The sequence below is a fragment of the Podarcis tiliguerta genome, assembly GCF_965153285.1.
Source record: "Podarcis tiliguerta genome assembly, chromosome: 12".
In the NCBI taxonomy this organism is placed as follows: domain Eukaryota; kingdom Metazoa; phylum Chordata; class Lepidosauria; order Squamata; family Lacertidae; genus Podarcis; species Podarcis tiliguerta.
In genome coordinates, this window is record NC_139545.1 from 40,026,527 (window position 1) to 40,044,334 (window position 17,808).

Sequence of the window (17,808 nt, forward strand, 5' to 3'; positions counted from 1 at the left end):
TTTACTAAAATAATGCAAAATTGTAGTTTACATGTGATAGGCATTCAAAATTAGGAAACATAAGCTACGTGAGGTATGTTCATTCGCTTATTTTTTTCAGTTTTGTTAATGTTTTATCAATTATAAATGCCTTATTGATTTGTTAAACATATAATATGACTTATGCTGTAATTCTGATGTTTTGCTTATTTATATAATATATAAATATATTATATTTTATATATATATATATATATATATATATGCAGGTTTTGGTGTCCTCGGGTGTCTTCCCGTGTAAAAGTTGGGGTGTCTAGGCGACGTTTCGACGAGGTCTCACTCGTCATCTTCAGGCTGGTGCTTTCGGCTTCTTGTTACTGGAACAGAGCAGGATCTCAGTGTTTGAGTTCCTATAAATACTGTTGAGGAGGTGTGGTGTATGCTGCACCCCCCTGCAATCCCTACACAGATCTGGCTGGCACAGGCCACAAAACCACAGCTCGCCCCTATACACGAAGCCAAGCCAGAGCACAACCAAGTGCAGTACAGCCATCTTCTCAGAAAAACTCTTCACAAAGTTCAAGAGTTCAAAACACGAAGGCTTTAGCAACTAATCCACACCTAATGACCCACCTAAGTGGGATTCAGGAAATCACTCAAGAAATCACTCAAGATATCCCTCAAGTAATTAAGGAACAAAAGAAGAAAAGGCACACTAGCCTGGGAACCTCCTCTCTGCCCAGAACATTGGAGGCTATACACCACACCTCCTCAACAGTATTTATAGGAACTCAAACACTGAGATCCTGCTCTGTTCCAGTAACAAGAAGCCGAAAGCACCAGCCTGAAGATGACGAGTGAGACCTCGTCGAAACGTCGCCTAGACACCCCAACTTTTACACGGGAAGACACCCGAGGACACCAAAACCTGCATTCCTGTACCCGTGAAAATCTACGAAAGCAAATATATATATATATATATATATATATATATATATATTCATTTGAATGGAAAGCGGCATAGAAATACAATGAATCAGCAGTCAAATCAGGTGTGCAGCAAGTAACAGTCTGGCTCAGCCAAAATGAGATTTGAAGGCACTGCTGATCAGAGGTGGTTGCTGATTGTCTGGTCTTGAGGAGAGCTTTGCAAGACTTCACAAGACTTGATAGTCTGCTGATCGTTGGGTCTTGTGAAGCCCTTTGCGCTACACTGAGATTGAATTGATTATTTTATAGGCCTGTCATATAACTGGGTTCTTTATATTGGTGATTACAAGACTAAGTTATTTGATTAAAAAATACCGCTATAAGTATGTGATGAAAGTTGTGTAGGAACACAGAAAATAAGATGCAAGCAAATATGGTTCACTTGTATTCAGTTTATGCAGCAGAGTTGAGAAATGATAGTGCTTCTGTAGTGTTTTTGTTTTGATGACTCAGCAACTGCGTCAGTAACGGTGTGTTGTAATGTTGTTTAGCAATTAGCAGGTTTAATATTCAGCATTTCCAGTAATTATTGGAGAAGAAATATAAAAGCTACCTACCTGAAATTCATTTTTATAACTTCTGTTTTTGAACACGATACCTTAACATTTTAAAAATACTAGTCTGTTTAGACATGCTTACAAATAATAAAGAAAAACTGGTAGTCTTGAAAATGTGGCTTGAACAGTTCACCTGACTTGGCTCTGGCCTAGAAGCCTCACCAAAAGCTTTTACTAACTGTTGTGTCTTTTTCTTGGCATCAGTAGGAACAAAGTTAGTTAATACAACGTTGTGCTCTCTGGACTTTTATCTAGTGGTTGCTATGTTTCATAAAACTCTTTATATACCTTCTGTACAAAAGCAGCACATTTACCTTTTTACTTCTGTACTATTTTTAATGCTTTTCCAGGTTTTATCATTTAAGTGTTCTGATATTTTATGGGATTGCAATATTAAACTTATAGACGTGTTTATAGAAATCAGCTTAAAGTAATTTAAGACTGCAATCAGCTGCACACTTACAAGTAAGCTTGTGCAACACAGTTAGGTTTACTTATGCACGGTGTTCTGCTGTGCATTGTGTCTTGATAGGAAGATGCTTCAGAACACATTTAACCATTTGAAGAAGCTTTTATTCAGTTCTTCACTGTTGAAAGAAAAAGAAATATTGCACTTAAAATGACTGACATTTTAGTACAGCGGAACCTCGGGTTACCTACCATCCTCCTTATGAATGCTTTGTGTAACGAGCTCCGCTAACCTGGAAGTAGGTGCTCCTGGTTGCAAACTTTGCCCCGGGATGCGATCAGAAGTTGTGTGGCAGCAGCGGGAAGCCCCATTAGTGAAAGTGCGCATCATGTTAAGAACAGTTTCAGGTTAAGAACAGACCTCTGGAACGAATTAAATTTGTAACTGGAGGTACCGCTGTATAGCATCTGTGGTTGAAAGTTTAAATTAAGCAAAATGTTTTCAACATTAGTTATTTGAGTTGTTAGTGATGAAGTTTGATACTATTTGGGAAGTCTAAACTCTAAAAGATCCAGTTGCTCTTTACACCAGGGGTGGCTAATCTGTAGCCCTCCAAATGTTGGACTCCAACCCCCATCTGCCACAACAAGCATGTTCAGGGGTTGGGGTTGAAGGGAATTGTAGTTCCACAACATCTTAAGGGTCAAAGGTTCTCCACGTCTGCTTTACATAGTTTAAGATGTGATAGTATTGGAAAACATCACTTCCTCCCTCATCCAACCATTCACATTGGTTAGAATTAATACTGTTGTACCTTTTAAGGCCACAGAAACATAATACAGACATTGAGCTTAATTATTATATATGATAGTAGCCCTTGCCCATTTTATTGGCACCAATAAATCTCTTGCTGCTAAGGCTGTGATAGGGGAGTGATACTGGATTTATTTTCTAGCAAGAATTTGAATACTGTACGTGCAGATTAAAGATAATACAGAACCAGAAAGAGGTTTGCTTGAAATATATTTCAGTGTACGAAGAGGAACAATTTCCTTTTCCTATTTGAACATGCTGCTTTGTAGCTAATAAAAATAATCACAGCTTATGTATGTGATAGGTTGGGCTGGCTTGCTCTTCTCGTCCTTTCATATGGCTGGAAGGTAGGTATTCTGTTAGGTTTTGATTCACTTGCAAAGAAATTTGGTTTTGTGTTACATATGAATTGAGGATTGTGGCTTTCAGCTAACAGTGATTACCAGTGTTCTGGCAATGAGCTACAAAACCATAAATGACTTGGGGCCTTTATACCTGAAGAAGCACCCTGGAAGCATTGATGGAGAACTTCTGACCCTTGTTAGCATCCCATCTTTGTGTGTTGCACATAGTGTGATGTGGGAGAGAGCCTTCTCTTGTGGCACCCTGCTTGTAGAACGTCTGTTTCACTTATATTTGACTGGCATTAGTCTTGTTTTCATTTCGGCACCAGGTTAAACTTGGTTATTTGCTTAAGCTTTAGTAATTGTTAATCTCACTGATTAATTTGTATTGACTGTTAATTGTATGTTAAGGTTATTTATTTTATCAACTCCTGATTCATTGTTGGCTTTATTACAAGATTGGTGTATCCTGCCCTGAAATTCTCGGATAGAGGACATATTATTTGATGTAAACTGGTGCTTAGCTCATACTTGATCTAAAGCCAAGATTCTTTGAAAGTGAAACTAAGCTCTGCAGAAGACTTCCTGACCCTCCAGAAGGAGCAGAGAAATCCATGGACCTGATCGTTTCCCCTTGGTGTGTGGAGGTTCATGCATATAATGCTGAACCATGGTTTAGCATTTTATGCAAACCGGGCTTATATTTTGAGTAGCAGTAGAGCTTCTACTTCATAATGGATCTTAATCTATAGTTTGCTGCTTTAAAATGCTTTTCCTGGAATTCTATTGCTTCTTAGGCATTGCTATTTTGTCCTAGTCTTGCAAATGCATAATGTTTTCCAGTATGTCCGATACTGGACGTTTTGCCCCTAGACAATCAGGGGGCTTTGCAGCTCAGTATAACATTAGAAATGCTGGAAGTTGATGGTTTCGAATAAAGAAAGAAATAGACAGTTTTCAGGTAAAATATTGCATACTCTCATTTATAAGGCTATGGCACTCCTGGTTCTCAGTGTTAGGTGTGAAGCCTGCTGCATCTCCATCATGGAGGTGTTTGGCTTCCTAAAATAAAGCTTAAAAGAGGAGTTATTTCTTTTCCAGAAACTAGTTATGTCTGCACCTTTACAGAAGGTGTGTCCAGTGGTATGTGCAAATGAGATTTCTGTCTAGACCAGCCATTGTTCCTGCCTTGATGGCTATTGTTAATCCTTTTACCCAGAATCCAATTGCTGGATGAAATGGGTGTGATGCATAAGACCCCACCTTTTTCACTTTGAAAACCTAAAATTTCAGGGGTCTAGATCAGGGGTCAGCAACCTTTTTCAGCAGGGGGTCAGTCCACTGCCCTTCAGACCTTGCGGGGGGCTGGACTATATTTTGAAAAAAAAAAAGCATGAACAAATTCCTATGCCCCACAAATAACCCAGAGATGCATTTTAAATAAAAGGACACATTCTACTCATGTAAAAACAACAGGCAGGCCCCACAAATAACCCAGAGATGCATTTTAAATAAAAGGACACATTCTTCTCATGTAAAACATTTTGGTTCCTGGACCGTTCCCAGGGCGGATTTAGAAGACTATTGGGCTGAATCTGGCCCCTGGGCCTTAGTTTGCCTACCCATGGTCTAGATCAAAGAGTGAGGCAACTGAGTTCTGTAGCATAGACACTGTGAGATTGGTGCTATCTGGTGTGTTCCTGCTGTCTTCAGAGATTATAACGGGTTCCCTCAAACTTTGTCACACTAGAGCAGTGGTTTTCAACCAGTGTGCCATGGCACCCTGGGGTGCCTTGAATGATGGTAAGGGGTGCCACGGCCAACACTAGCCTGTCCCTCCCCCCCCCATGCACTCTCGTGTCCTCCTTCCAAAGGCTTGCACAGCTGTTTGTTGCAGCAGCCCTGACTACAAGCTCCCCAGGCAAACAGTGCCTCGGGGTCTGGCCAGGGGTGCTGGTTGTCAGGAGTAAGCAAGCAAGTGGACAGACAAGTCCCAGGCCCCTGTGGGGCAATGTGAGGAGATGTCTTTCTTTGGGGCAGGGGTGGGGCGGCTCAGAGACCAGGGATGGTAGCAGCAGCTGCCTGGAGGACTCCCAAGGAGAGGGAAGAGGAGCAGAGGCTGAGGGAATACTCCACAAGGGAGGGTCCTCTAAAAAGGATGAGAGGCTGCTAGCTCTGCAGGCAAGGGGTGACATAACTGGGCACCTGAGTCCCATAGGGGTGCCGCAGAAAGAATATAGTTGGTCAAAGGAGCCGTGGACTCAAAAAGGTTGAAAACCTCTGCAATAGAGGATAACTGTGCCAGCTCATTCCCCTTCAGTTGCTATGGAGAGTGTTATATGCTTTCCCTATCAGAACAGACAGGGTTAAGAGCACTTTGGGCAGAAAGATTATATAGTCTTCTAGCTGGAGAGTTTCTTGCTCCCCCCCCCCTTTTTTTTTTTTGAAGGCCTCAAAAGCCACTGGGATGTTTCGAAACTCAACAGCAAAAGAACCCGTTGGTTCCAGAGCGCCCGTCAAATTTGAATTGCCTCATGAGTTTTCATGAAGATGCAAGGTTTCTTTTAATGCCTCTGTGATATTTATATTTGGAAGCATTTTTTAAGTGTAGCAGTACAGAGTCCCAGTTTGCTCTTCTGAATAGCTGCAGTCCAAAATAGGTGAATGAATAAATTTACATTGTGAATTATTGAGGAGTTTGAAGGGTTTCCCTAAAGAACGGCCTTGCAGTTACCTTGCTAAGTAAAAATTAAAGATGAGCTTGTTTTTATCCCAGCTTTCATGAGGCTTCTGTCTTATCCATTTCAGTGGCATAATCACCTCTCTTTTTACCAGAGTTTCAGTTCCCTGGCTAAAGGAACTCCTGGAATAATAATAACAATAATAATAATTCAATTTATTACCTGCCCTTCATCATCAGGTTCCAGGGTGAGTTCGAACAATTTTAAATTCAATTTTAAAACCGTGAAATCATAGCTTGGTATAGGGCTTAATTCTCTGTATTGTATGTGTAATACACCTTTTAATTATATATTATGCTGAAATCCTAAGAAGGAATGAGAAAACCCACTCCTGTTAGCGAATGGGCTTGACTGTATCAGGTTTGTACACCAAGGGGGGCGGGGATTATGTTTGTTGCTTGCAGAGAGCACAGAGTGTTTTCTATTGTACTTTATCAGATAGCGACTTGGTATTCTCTTAATATTTTCCTCAATATTAAGGAATGTGCTTGGTAAATGAAATCTGGAATTCACAGTGTCCAGCCTGTTTTCTGGGTCTTCATGCCTTGATTACTTCATCTTAGTATTGTGAGCTTCTTAAATCCATATGTTGTATTTTAGCAAAAGTAGAGACTGGTGGAGTGAATCTGTTAATAGGCAAGCTTCCTGTAGAAAGACTTTCCTGTTGAAGAGCTTCTGGGCTGTTGCCTCTTTTTCTCCTGTTTTGTCTAGTGGAGCCTTTCTTACATTGATTTAAATCAGGGTTTCTGAACTTCTGAGTTCATTGTCTCCTTGTTGAACTTTTAAAGTTGCCATCAACCCACACTTCCATTATTAGGAATGTAAAGGAAATAAAGTAAAGGAATAACAGTATATATTCAACTTTTATTAGTTACCCATCACTATTACTAGGAATATCAAATGTAAGAAAAGGAAATAGAACAAGTGAAAATAACGATGAAACCATGCCATTCTGTACATGCCCATTATTTCTGAGCTTAATAGTTTCTATTTTTTTTGTTCTGTACCATGTAAACTTGCGTTACACCCCTAAGAGTGCTGTTAGCTCAGGTCCTGCTTGCATGCTTCCCACAAGCATCTGCTTGGCCACTGTGAGAACAGGATGCTGGACTACATGGATCATTTCCCTGATCCAGCAGGCTGTTATGTTCTTATTGCCCTTTACGACCCCATGGTCTTTATTCACATCCTGCATCGTCCCATTTACCCCAGGAGGTCAATGTAAACTGCTTTGAGAAACCCATAATTAAATTGCAGGGTGGAATTGCCCTGTTTTTCCTCTTCCCCACCCCTAGAGTTTCACATTCCTATTATATATTTATTTATAAATTTATTCATAAAATGTTTGTTAAAAGTATGTATCAAACTTGAACTTTTCACGTCAAGAGCAAATTTGATATCCTTTTGATTCAGTGAGTGCGTGACACATTATCATCTTTATATGCTAGCAAATGAAACTTGTGTTTTGCTAATATGAGCAGAGGTCTCCCAAATCCAACTCTGATTCAAATCTATAGATAAGTGTTTGAATTCTACCAGGGTGAATTGATGTAAATTAAATAATGATTTAAATCAGCAAGAGAAAAAGTTGGAGTTCCCACTGATACGGCATATATTTCTTAAAACTTAATGGTGTTTTATTTTACAACTAACAATAGTTACTGTATTTATCTGTGTATAAGACCGTCAATCTCCCCAAAAAAGCTCAACAAGTTTGGGTGCAGTAAATATATTGGTGCTTTGAATATTTAATAAAAAAAGCAAAGTTGCTCTGTTTGAAGTTAAAATATTGATTTCTTAATTTTGGGTTCAAAAAAATAGGGGTTGTCTTATACATGGGGGCATCTTATACATGGGAAGATATGGTATTTTCTTACAACCAGGCCTTTCATCTATTTATTTCATGTTATACATCTTACAGACTTTGTTTTTTTAAAAACAACATCAACAACAACAACCCCTATATAGTTAAAAATGTTGCTGTACAAGTCTCTCCTATGACTGGCAGCCATGACAATTGATTAAGTACACCAGATGATTTTTATTTTCTTTCTAGTTATGCTCCTTTATATTTCTCTTTGCCTTGGCTTTGCAACCCTTTGGTTGCAAAGTAGCAACCAAAAATGAAATACCAGTGACTGATAATTACTGGCAGACTAGAGCAGTTTATATTTACAAGGTGATGGTGGTTATGTTGAGCTGGTACAGTGTAAGGGCAGTATTCTACCAGCTTCTCCATCAGCATAAGATTTGCCACTAGCACAATGAGACTTCACCCATCCCCCTCTATGCACACCCCACCACCCTACCATTTCCCTGAATCTGCTCTGGGGGGTTGGGGAAAATCTAGAACAGATTTAAAGGGGTGTACGAGAAGGGGGATAGTTCTTCTGTGCAAGCTTTGTGCTGATGAAACTACTTAGCACTAAATTGAATACAATCCTAAGTATTCGTAGGTGAGAAATGATCAGATTGGTTCTTTTACATAAAAGTCCTTTGGCTCAAACGTATCTGATAGAGGGTCTTGATTTGGCTTAGAGATTAACTGTAATGCTTATATCTAGATATTTAATATTAACTTATTTAAAAGAAACGTTGGCTGAAATCCAACACCATGTGAGTTGGCATCTGCAATCTGACTACCCCTTCCTTTTCTGTCTGCCTGCAGTCCCCCACCCACCTGCTCCAGAGGTTTGAAAAGGCATAGTGTCAAGGGTTAGCTGCAGAGGGAAGAGAGAAAAGGAAAATTGTGTTGTGCAAGCAGAAGTCTGTAACGTTGGCAGATACACAACTGAATATCACCCTTAGTATATATACTTAAAAAGCAACACACACCATTTTTATACACCCTGATTCTCATAGCCCAGCATTTGTGAGTGTGTCTTTGAACTTATATTGCAGTGGTGGTCTTTAAGGCATACTTAATATTCTGCATTTGACTCCCAGATTTTATAGTGCTCCGATTTTAGATTGTTCTAGTGGTGAATGTGTTGACCTACATTTATGCTAACTTTTAGCTTTCAGAATAGAAATGGCCTGGCCATTTTGAAGTACACATAGTATTTTCTCATTTGGAGGGATTTTTGTACAAATAAGTTGCCTAGTAGTATTTCATGGATTGTCGTAATTTAGCTGTCAATGTGGTATTAGGATTACTTTTGATTTAGGTCTCCCATTTTGAGTGAGAAAAATGCACATTTCCTACTTTTATAGTAATTGCGTTTTTTTGGGATAATGATGTATACTTCAGCACTCTGGATCATGTGAAAATGCTCTACTTTGAAATATCTGTAAATAGGTAGTCTCAGATATTATGATGCATGAAAAACGGACTTAAATGGATTTTAAATGCCTTAATATAGATATAGGTTGAATAGTAAGTTCCTCTTTGTGTCTTGTAGAAGTTTGAGTCATATTTAGGTAAAATCGTTTCTTTTCATTGGTTATATAGCAACATTACAGGCTAATCCTATTTAGCTGAGCTAACAGAGCCATGCATAATTTTTAAGGGAACAGGAAGCACTTGTACAAATCAATACATATCAGGATTATAATTTTATATTGGTCTGTCATCTGCTACGTGATATAGTAAGTATTTTTACTTGTATCTGAAAATTAATATAAACTTTTAATTTTATTTTTTAGGGACCAGTTATTCTCCACAAGAAAATTCTCATAACCATAGTGCTCTTCATAGCTCAAATTCACACTCTTCTAATCCTAGCAATAATCCAAGTAAAACATCAGATGCAGTAAGTATCTATGGTGAATTATGCAACTTTGTTTTACTTTATTTAACCCACAGACAGTGCGTTCTCTGGTTAATTTTCAATTAATGCAAATTATTAGAGCAAGACTGGTCAGGCTGTGTTCCACATTCAGTATTTGAGTTCATAGCACGTAATATGAGTGATAAATACACATTTCAGAAAGCTATTCTCTTGCATATTGCTTTGAACCTATTGTTTCTTCAAGTCTGGTATGGCAGTAGGTTTAAAAACTATGGCAAATAGAACATCCATGAAGGAAGATGTAGGTCTGCTGTTGGAAATATTTTTACCCATTGCAGATGTAACATTGGTGTGTGTTTAGGGAGTAGACTATGGGATTGTGCATTCTGTCTCTTGGTTTGTCTGATTGAATGTTCAATTCCAATTTAAAGAAATTTGGACAATCCCAGATTCCTTTTCACAACATTGATTCAACCCAGTTTGGAAACGGAATTTGGATTGTCCTCAGATTGAGCTAGAAGTAATTATGATCAGACTTAAACCAAGGTAGGTGGGAAGGCATGCACAAAAACAAGATCCAGTGCTGGAAGCCTAGTTAGCATTGTCTGCACTGACCTTAAATCTCTATGAACACAAGGGTTCCTCTTACTAAATTAAAGTATATGTTAAAGGACAAACTGGAAAGAGGGGTGGTGGTTTTTTTTTGGTATAGTATATTAAGCTGATTCCATCACTTTTGCCCTCCCTTCCCCAAGTCCTATGATTCTGCAGATGACTGGTCTGAGCACATTAGTTCTTCTGGCAAAAAGTACTACTATAACTGCCGAACAGAAGTTTCCCAGTGGGAAAAACCAAAAGAATGGCTTGAAAGGTAAGTACTAATATAAGAGGTGAAATGCAGTGTGGTACTGCATTTGATATGATTTAACTGTTTGCTTTTTCCTCTCCAGAGAGCAGAGACAAAAAGAAGCAAGCAAAATATCTGTCAACAGTTTCCCAAAAGACAGAGATTACAGGAGAGAGGTGATGCAGGCAACTGCTGCTAGTGGGTTTGCTAGTGGAAGTATGTATGTTTTAATACAATAAAAAAATCTGCCTATCCATTTTCTATGCTTTGTCAGTAATTTCACATCAAAACAAATTTTACAGATATGTTAGACTTTATATGTGTTTTCTTGATGTACTTGTGCCTGATTCTTGCATAGACACTGAAATGGTTCCTGTGATATATTTTATGAGCATGAATTGTACTCACAGGTCTTGCACAAAGCACTATAAACTGGTGCTTTCCCCCTTTTCTTCAATGACAAGTTCACCAGCATGTCTAAAGTTCTCTGTTTGGGTTGAGAATCTAGGTTGCTTTCTGTATTAATTTCAAAAATGGGTCAGTTTAGGAATTGTTTATAAATGTTGCACATTCCACCTTTCTCATGAATTTCAAGCACAATTGTAATGTCAGTATGAAAGCATATTGAAGATGAAACCTTTCATTTTTATATTAAAAATATTCTCCTATATCCCTTTACAACTTCAATGTTGTCCCTTTACAACTTCAATGTTGTGTAGGTTTGAATACAAATGCTTCTGAGTTTTCAAACCTGGAGTAATTAATTTAGAGATGTGTCATTAGTTTTTATTATTTTATGTTGGAATACTAGATGCAAGTGTGTTTAACTCCCTATAACCCTTGAAGGCAGTAATGTCATTGCTTCTCAAGAATATTTTAGCAGCTTGTCCCCAGAAATGGTAGTTCCACCTCCCTCAGAAGTTGAGGGGGGGCCTGGGAGAGGGCAATCTTTGTGGCAGCCCCTCTTTCCTCCCCACAGAGTTGCATTTGGTTTCTTCACTATGTAGCTTTTTGCAAATTTGGAAGATACATCTCATTACCCTAGCCTTTTGACACCTGAGATGTGCGTTTCCTGTAATTAGAATCTGTTTTCATTTTTTAAATTTATTATGAAGTGTTCGTATTGGGCTGTTCCTCTTGCAAAAGACTCTGGCAGGAGCACATAATTGTGTGAGGTAGACTGCTTCTCAGTTTTTTCCTCCTGCCTAGGACAGAGCTCTCACTATTTTGTTGGCTGTTAGTCAGCTGAGTCCTCTTTAACTCCTTTCTTTGTTATTCTTTTGTTATTTAGTAATCTTCCTCTTCTTTAGTTGTAGGATACTTTTGCCTGTCTTTGTTACTGTTTGGTGTCTGTCCATTTTTTTACTGTTTGGTTTCTGTCCTTTTATTTGTCCTCCACTGAGGTAAAAACAACAACCCTTGCCTCCTTGCTAAATATCTTTTGCTATTCTATGCTCAGTGTTTTACTTCTATTTAATTCTTTACTTCTGGTCTTTATTTCTTGTTGCTGGTCGTTTCCGTTTTGGCGGTGCCTTTGACACCTAAGAAGTGTGCTTTTGGGGCCCACTCTATTCCTGTGATTGGAATCTGTTTTAACTGTTTTTAATTTTATATTGTTGTAATCCCCCCCCCCCCGGGACCTACTGGTAATAAATTTAACAACAACAACAAATAATGGAATTTGGTACTGAAGCACTCAAACCTTGTAATGTGGCATTTGTAGATATAATATGAATATTAGAAAAGTTAAATTTGATAAGTACTTCACAGCATCGAGTATTTTATGAAATAATGTTCATTCTTTACAATTGGAGCTAGAATAGGATTAAAGTTCAGTAAATGCAGATATATTTACTTGGTCAGTATTGGAGCTCTAATTTGGTCTTTTCCGTTTCTCATTGCAACATTGTGAATGATAAACAAAAGTGGAAGAGAAGCATTCCAGTGATGCCGCTAATATGCTCCCACAGAATATTTTGTCTCAGACAAGCAGACACAACGACAGAGACTACAGACTGCCAAGAACAGAGACTCACAGTAGTTCGACCCCAGTACAGCATCCCATCAAAACAGTGGTTCACCCATCTACTACCCCAAGTTCTGTTCCACCTAGTCCATTTTCTCTACAGTCTGACCACCAGCCAAAGAAATCGTTTGATGCAAATGGAGCATCTTCCTTATCAAAACTGCCTACACCCACCTCTTCCATCCCTTCACAGAAAACTGAGAGAAAAAGTTTGTCAGGTAAAAACGTTTTTGGCTTCTCCATGTTGTTACGTCAGATGACTATAGAATACACAACCTTTAGAGCTGTAGCCTGCTTGCCCTATGCAGAGGAGTTGAGGTTTACATTAACCACGAATTTTAAACCTAGAGCTCCAGCTCATATATTTGGTTGTCACCTAATGACATGTGTTGCTATTTTTTATTTTTTTATTTTTGACATGACATTTTCAGTGATTTACTCATTTTCTTATATCTGAAAAGTATGCTTAAACATTAAATTGCTTCAAGCCTTTTCAGGAAAGCATAAGTGGCATAACTAGCTTGTTTGACATATTTGTGTGATTAGTATTCCTACACAGCCTCTCTGAAGCCACTGTGTTAAGAGATCTTGACACCTGGCATTGAAACTTTAGAATACTGTGGAATGTATATGATTGGTGCTCTTGTGTAAACACAAGGTCTGATCCAGCAGCAGGTGTCCAATAATGGGGGAGAACGAGAGATTTTTGTCTAGGCCCTTCCCCCCTCCACCTGTACGTACATAATTTCATTTGTGTATTCTGAAGTCTCTGATATTCTCCAACATCAGGATACCTGACCAAATAAACTCTTAATTTTGAACCTGTTTGACAACTGTGTGTCCTGTTCCTTGCTGATACCATCCAAATTATGTATGCTTACAATACTGTACAAACCCATACATTAAGGTTTTGCAGGTGCCACCAAATCCAGTAAGTTTCACTTCTGCAGGTAACATTGGTGGTGCTTTGCCCTTTCGGGAGTGATATAAAGACATTAGAAACAGGCTTTGGGTCTAAATTCAGGAACTGTATCAGTTACACTGTCTACAGGCATTATTAGATTTGTATGTTAAATATTAATAGTTTGAGCACAGGATGTTTGAGAGTTTGATAGATATTTTTTTCTGACAGTGCACAAAGTTTAGCAGATGCCCTAGGGTGTGCACGACATCTTTCACAAGCACAACACACCCATTGAATTTGCTATGTGCTGAGAAGTAGAATGGCTGTTGCATGAGTGGGCTGCCACAAATATCACCCTTTGCTTTTACTTTGTAGCATTGTTTTTATCTCATTAACCACTTTGGAAATTCAAGTGTTCTGTAATGCATTTTTTTTTAACCCCTATATAATGGGAGAAATTTAAAACCAGCCACAAAATTTTGTATAATTTTGTCAAGTTTGATTTATTACTATATTTAGAGTATGTGAAAGAATATGGGTTATGATGGGAAGAAACATAAATATCTCTGTTTCTTCAGAATCTATGTCAATGGACAAGTCTCTATCCCACTCGTGCACAACTCCTTCCACATCATCTGCTTCTGGGCTGAATCCAGCTTCTGCACCAACTTCATCGGCTTCAACAGTTCCTGTTTCACCTGTCTCACAATCCCCAATTCCTCCATTACTTCAGGACCCAAATCTCCTTCGACAGTTACTACCTGCTCTTCAAGCCACATTGCAGCTTAACAATTCAAGTGTAGATATATCCAAAATAAATGAAGGTAAGGCAGATTTTTAATAGTTTGTCCTAATACTGTATTAAACAAAGTGACTACATATCTAGAAGTTACACTTCTACATAAGGTAGATTTAAAGTGTTAGTTTAATGCAATGACTGTATCGTGCACTTTGCAAATATGTGTCCAAGCGAACATTTACTAAGGTGATGGGCAGGAAGGAAAGATTTACAGGGATGAATTAGAGACATAGAGACTGACTTGGCAAAATATGAAGGAGTGGCATTTGTAGGGGAGAATCCAGCTGGTGATTCACTGCTATAAATTCCTGCCACTGTATTCGTGTAACATGACAAATGGGGTTGAGAACCTCCATGTTTTTCTGCCTTTTATCTTGCATGAAGCCAAGACTGGCTGTATTAATGAATTGGAAATTATTTTCAATGTACTATTTGCATTGAGCTTAGGGGAAAGTGGGGGCAACAAATGGAACTACTTGCATTTCAGCCAGTGAAAGTTGATTAACATCTTAAATTTGATTTTAGTACAGTGCATTTTAAACTGCAGTGCTGAACTTAACCATTGACCCCAGTGTGGCATACATCTTAGTAGAACACACACAGGATTGCACTACTGCAGATCCCTGCAGATTGCTACAATTGCTGCTGCACTTACAGGAATAATGTGTACAATTCTGGTCACTGCAGCTCAAAAGATAGATCTGGAAAACGGGATATTCAGGACTTTTTAGTTTTGGGGAAATGGAAAGTAGGGAAGTCATGATAGAGGAGAATAAAAATGTGTAGACTGGAGAAAGTGGATAGAGAGAAGTTTTTCTCCCTTAACATTCAATGAAACGGAATGTTGGAAGATTCAGGACCAAAAAAACAACAGTGCCACTTTGCATAATACATAGTCCACCTAAACATTAGGAAGAACTTCCTGACAGTAAGAGCTGTTTGACAGTGGAATTTGCTGCCAAGGAGTGTGGAGGAGTCTCCTTCTTTGGAGGTCTTTAAGCAGAGGCTTGACAACCATATGTCAGGAGTGCTCTGATGGTGTTTCCTGCTTGGCAGGGGGTTGGACTCGATGGCCCTTGTGGTCTCTTCCAACTCTATGATTCTATGATTCTATGATTCTAGTCTTATCCTCCATTACTTTGTCATTTAACTATCAGTGGCTATTAGTCACAATGTCTATGTTCTGCCTCTACTGTTTGTGCCAGTATACATCTGAATACCAGTTGATAGAGAACAGAAACGGGGAGAGTACTACTGCTCTCATGTGCTGCTTTTGGGCTTTCCTTAAACATCTTGTTGGCCACAGAAGAGAACAGTATTTTTACTAGAGGGACCTTTGGTCTGCTGCAGCAGGGGTGCTCTTAGGTTCTTATGAGAAACTGGATCAGGAACTTAGTTTTAGGGAATAGTATTTTCTTTCAAAAATAAGTACTGTAGATACACTGTTGCTTCTTTTCAGGGAATGAAAGTGGTAATCTTAATTTGTCTGTTAGTTCTTACAGCTGCTGTGACACAAGCTTCTCTACAATCTATACTTCATAAAATTCTCACTGCTGGACCATCTGCTTTTAATATAACTTCCCTGATTTCTCAAGCAGCACAGCTTTCCACACAAGGTATTTTGGAAGCTTCTTTTTGTCTCCATGTAAAATTGCCTTGTACGCTATGAAACTTCGGTTCATTTTTCTGTAGAGGGATTCAGTTAGGAAAAATGTATCAGGTGTTAGTCCTAGTCAGAGTAGACATAACTAACTTATATAGATATAACCTTTAAAGTCAGATTCCTAAAGGGTGTTCAGAAAAGCTGGTAGCTTCCACTGCAGCAACAATTTGTTGTTCTGTTATTCTGAACATATTTATGGAGGATGAGATTCAATTGTTTGGTGCATTCAGTCCAAATGTTTCTGGACCAGTCAAGCATAATAGCATTATAAATAATCAGCATTTACTAAAGCCAACAAAATTGACACTGCATACATTTTGTTGGACTGAGCTGCATGTGTGAAGATGTTGTTATTTCTCTTAACAAGTTTTATTGCTTATTCAGATTCCGGAAGGGGAGACCAAATCTATTCCAACTATAAAAAAGTTAACACTGTAGTGATCTAGTTCAAGTTCTTACTATGCAATACTTACTATGAATACCTAAAATAGGTTATCTAGAAAACTCCTGCTATGCACTATATTACTTTGAACTTAGTGGAAGCATTGGGAGTTTGATTAGTTCTATTAAAAGCTAATAATCATAAGCAGAAAATGATCCTGACTAAAATTAACTTTCTTTAGTTTTTGTTGTTTGGTCTTCTGGGTCTATCTATGGACAAAATGCCCTCACTGAAAAAAATCGAGAGCTGAAATTAGAACTTCTTAAAGAGAGCTCTGTGGTCAGTGGTAGATGTCAAAAATTAAGTAGTGCATGGCCTAGAGGCTGCAACTAACGAATTGAATAATTAATAATATATATTGAAAAATACACTTTGCATTTGCAGGTATATAAATATTTTGTTTGCCATTTAAAATATCCCTTTGCCCCCCCCCCCAGTCTAAAACTGGCTCAGTGTGTGAAGTGGGAATTCTTATGCCCATCAATTATTATTCATATGCAACTTGACTGCCTGCTACTTTAAAGTAAGCTTTTTTGTGTAGTTCCACATGATATACAGTATATTTTCAGACTCTTCATGGGCAAATATATTTGACTATGCATGCCATGTGATAAGCCAGACTATGGCTTGCTGGGACCACATGAATATGTGGTCTCCTAAAGAGGAGTTCAGTTGTTTTGCTCCTCCCCAACCCTTTTTATTCCCATGCTAAGCTAAGTCAAGATTTGGCTTAGCGTGGCATCGAAACCAGTGCTTGTGGTCAAGTGCTCTCCTTGCTAACCACAAACTATAGCTAAGGTTTGTTCCATGACTTAGCTTAGTGTGGCACAGGAGTGAAAAAGAACAAGGACAGTATGTACTTAAATTCCTTGTTTAATGTCTGAGGCTGAAGCATCTGTGTATGTAAGTACAGGATTTACACTCGATTATATAAATTGGTGTGTGAGGCTTTAAATAGTTAACTTTAAGTAAAACCATTTCAGCAGTGAAAATTCCATACAGATTTAGGTGCTGAAGGAGCAAAAGATAGTCCAAAGCTTTTAAACCCTTCAGCACCTAGTTTCAGCAAACAATAGAACGGCATCATCTGGAGATGACTCCTGTTACAGCATAAAAAGTTGCTGAGTTTGTAATTTTTAGTCCTTCATGGAGCAACTGTTTCATGTCTCTTGGCTTTCTCATTTGGTCACAGCTCCTCTTCCCCCTTCCATTGCTTAAGTCTTCCAAGCTTTATTTCCCAAGAATATTTTTTAAAAAAACTTAGATTGAGTAAGATTTTTAAAAATTGTCATGGTCTTATTTACAGCTCAGCCATCTAATCAATCCCCAATGTCTTTAACATCGGATGCCTCATCACCAAGGTCATACGTATCTCCAAGGATAAGCACGCCTCAGACTAACACAGTTCCTCTGAAACCTTTGATAAATACACCCCCTGTATCCTCACAGCCAAAGGTAAGATTTTAATGAGTTACAGCAGGAGTAAAACTCTGCTTCTGTTGTTAAAGCAGACACAAGACTCCAACATTGTAATGCTTTAAATATTTTTAAATATATATTTTT

General features: G+C 38.4%; 1 protein-coding gene across 5 annotated transcripts in view; it reads left to right on the top strand.

The window, feature by feature from the left end:
• The window catches only part of WAC (WW domain containing adaptor with coiled-coil), a 45,897-nt gene that overhangs the window by 17,851 nt on the left and 10,238 nt on the right, over positions 1-17,808 (top strand). For all 5 annotated transcript variants that reach the window (XM_083406380.1, XM_083406381.1, XM_083406383.1 and 2 more), the window contains exons 4-10: positions 9,479-9,585; positions 10,320-10,435; positions 10,515-10,627; positions 12,338-12,655; positions 13,920-14,165; positions 15,634-15,756; positions 17,552-17,700. In XM_083406380.1, the coding sequence (XP_083262506.1) occupies positions 9,479-9,585; positions 10,320-10,435; positions 10,515-10,627; positions 12,338-12,655; positions 13,920-14,165; positions 15,634-15,756; positions 17,552-17,700 (1,172 nt within the window). The remainder of the gene's footprint in view (positions 1-9,478; positions 9,586-10,319; positions 10,436-10,514; positions 10,628-12,337; positions 12,656-13,919; positions 14,166-15,633; positions 15,757-17,551; positions 17,701-17,808) is intronic.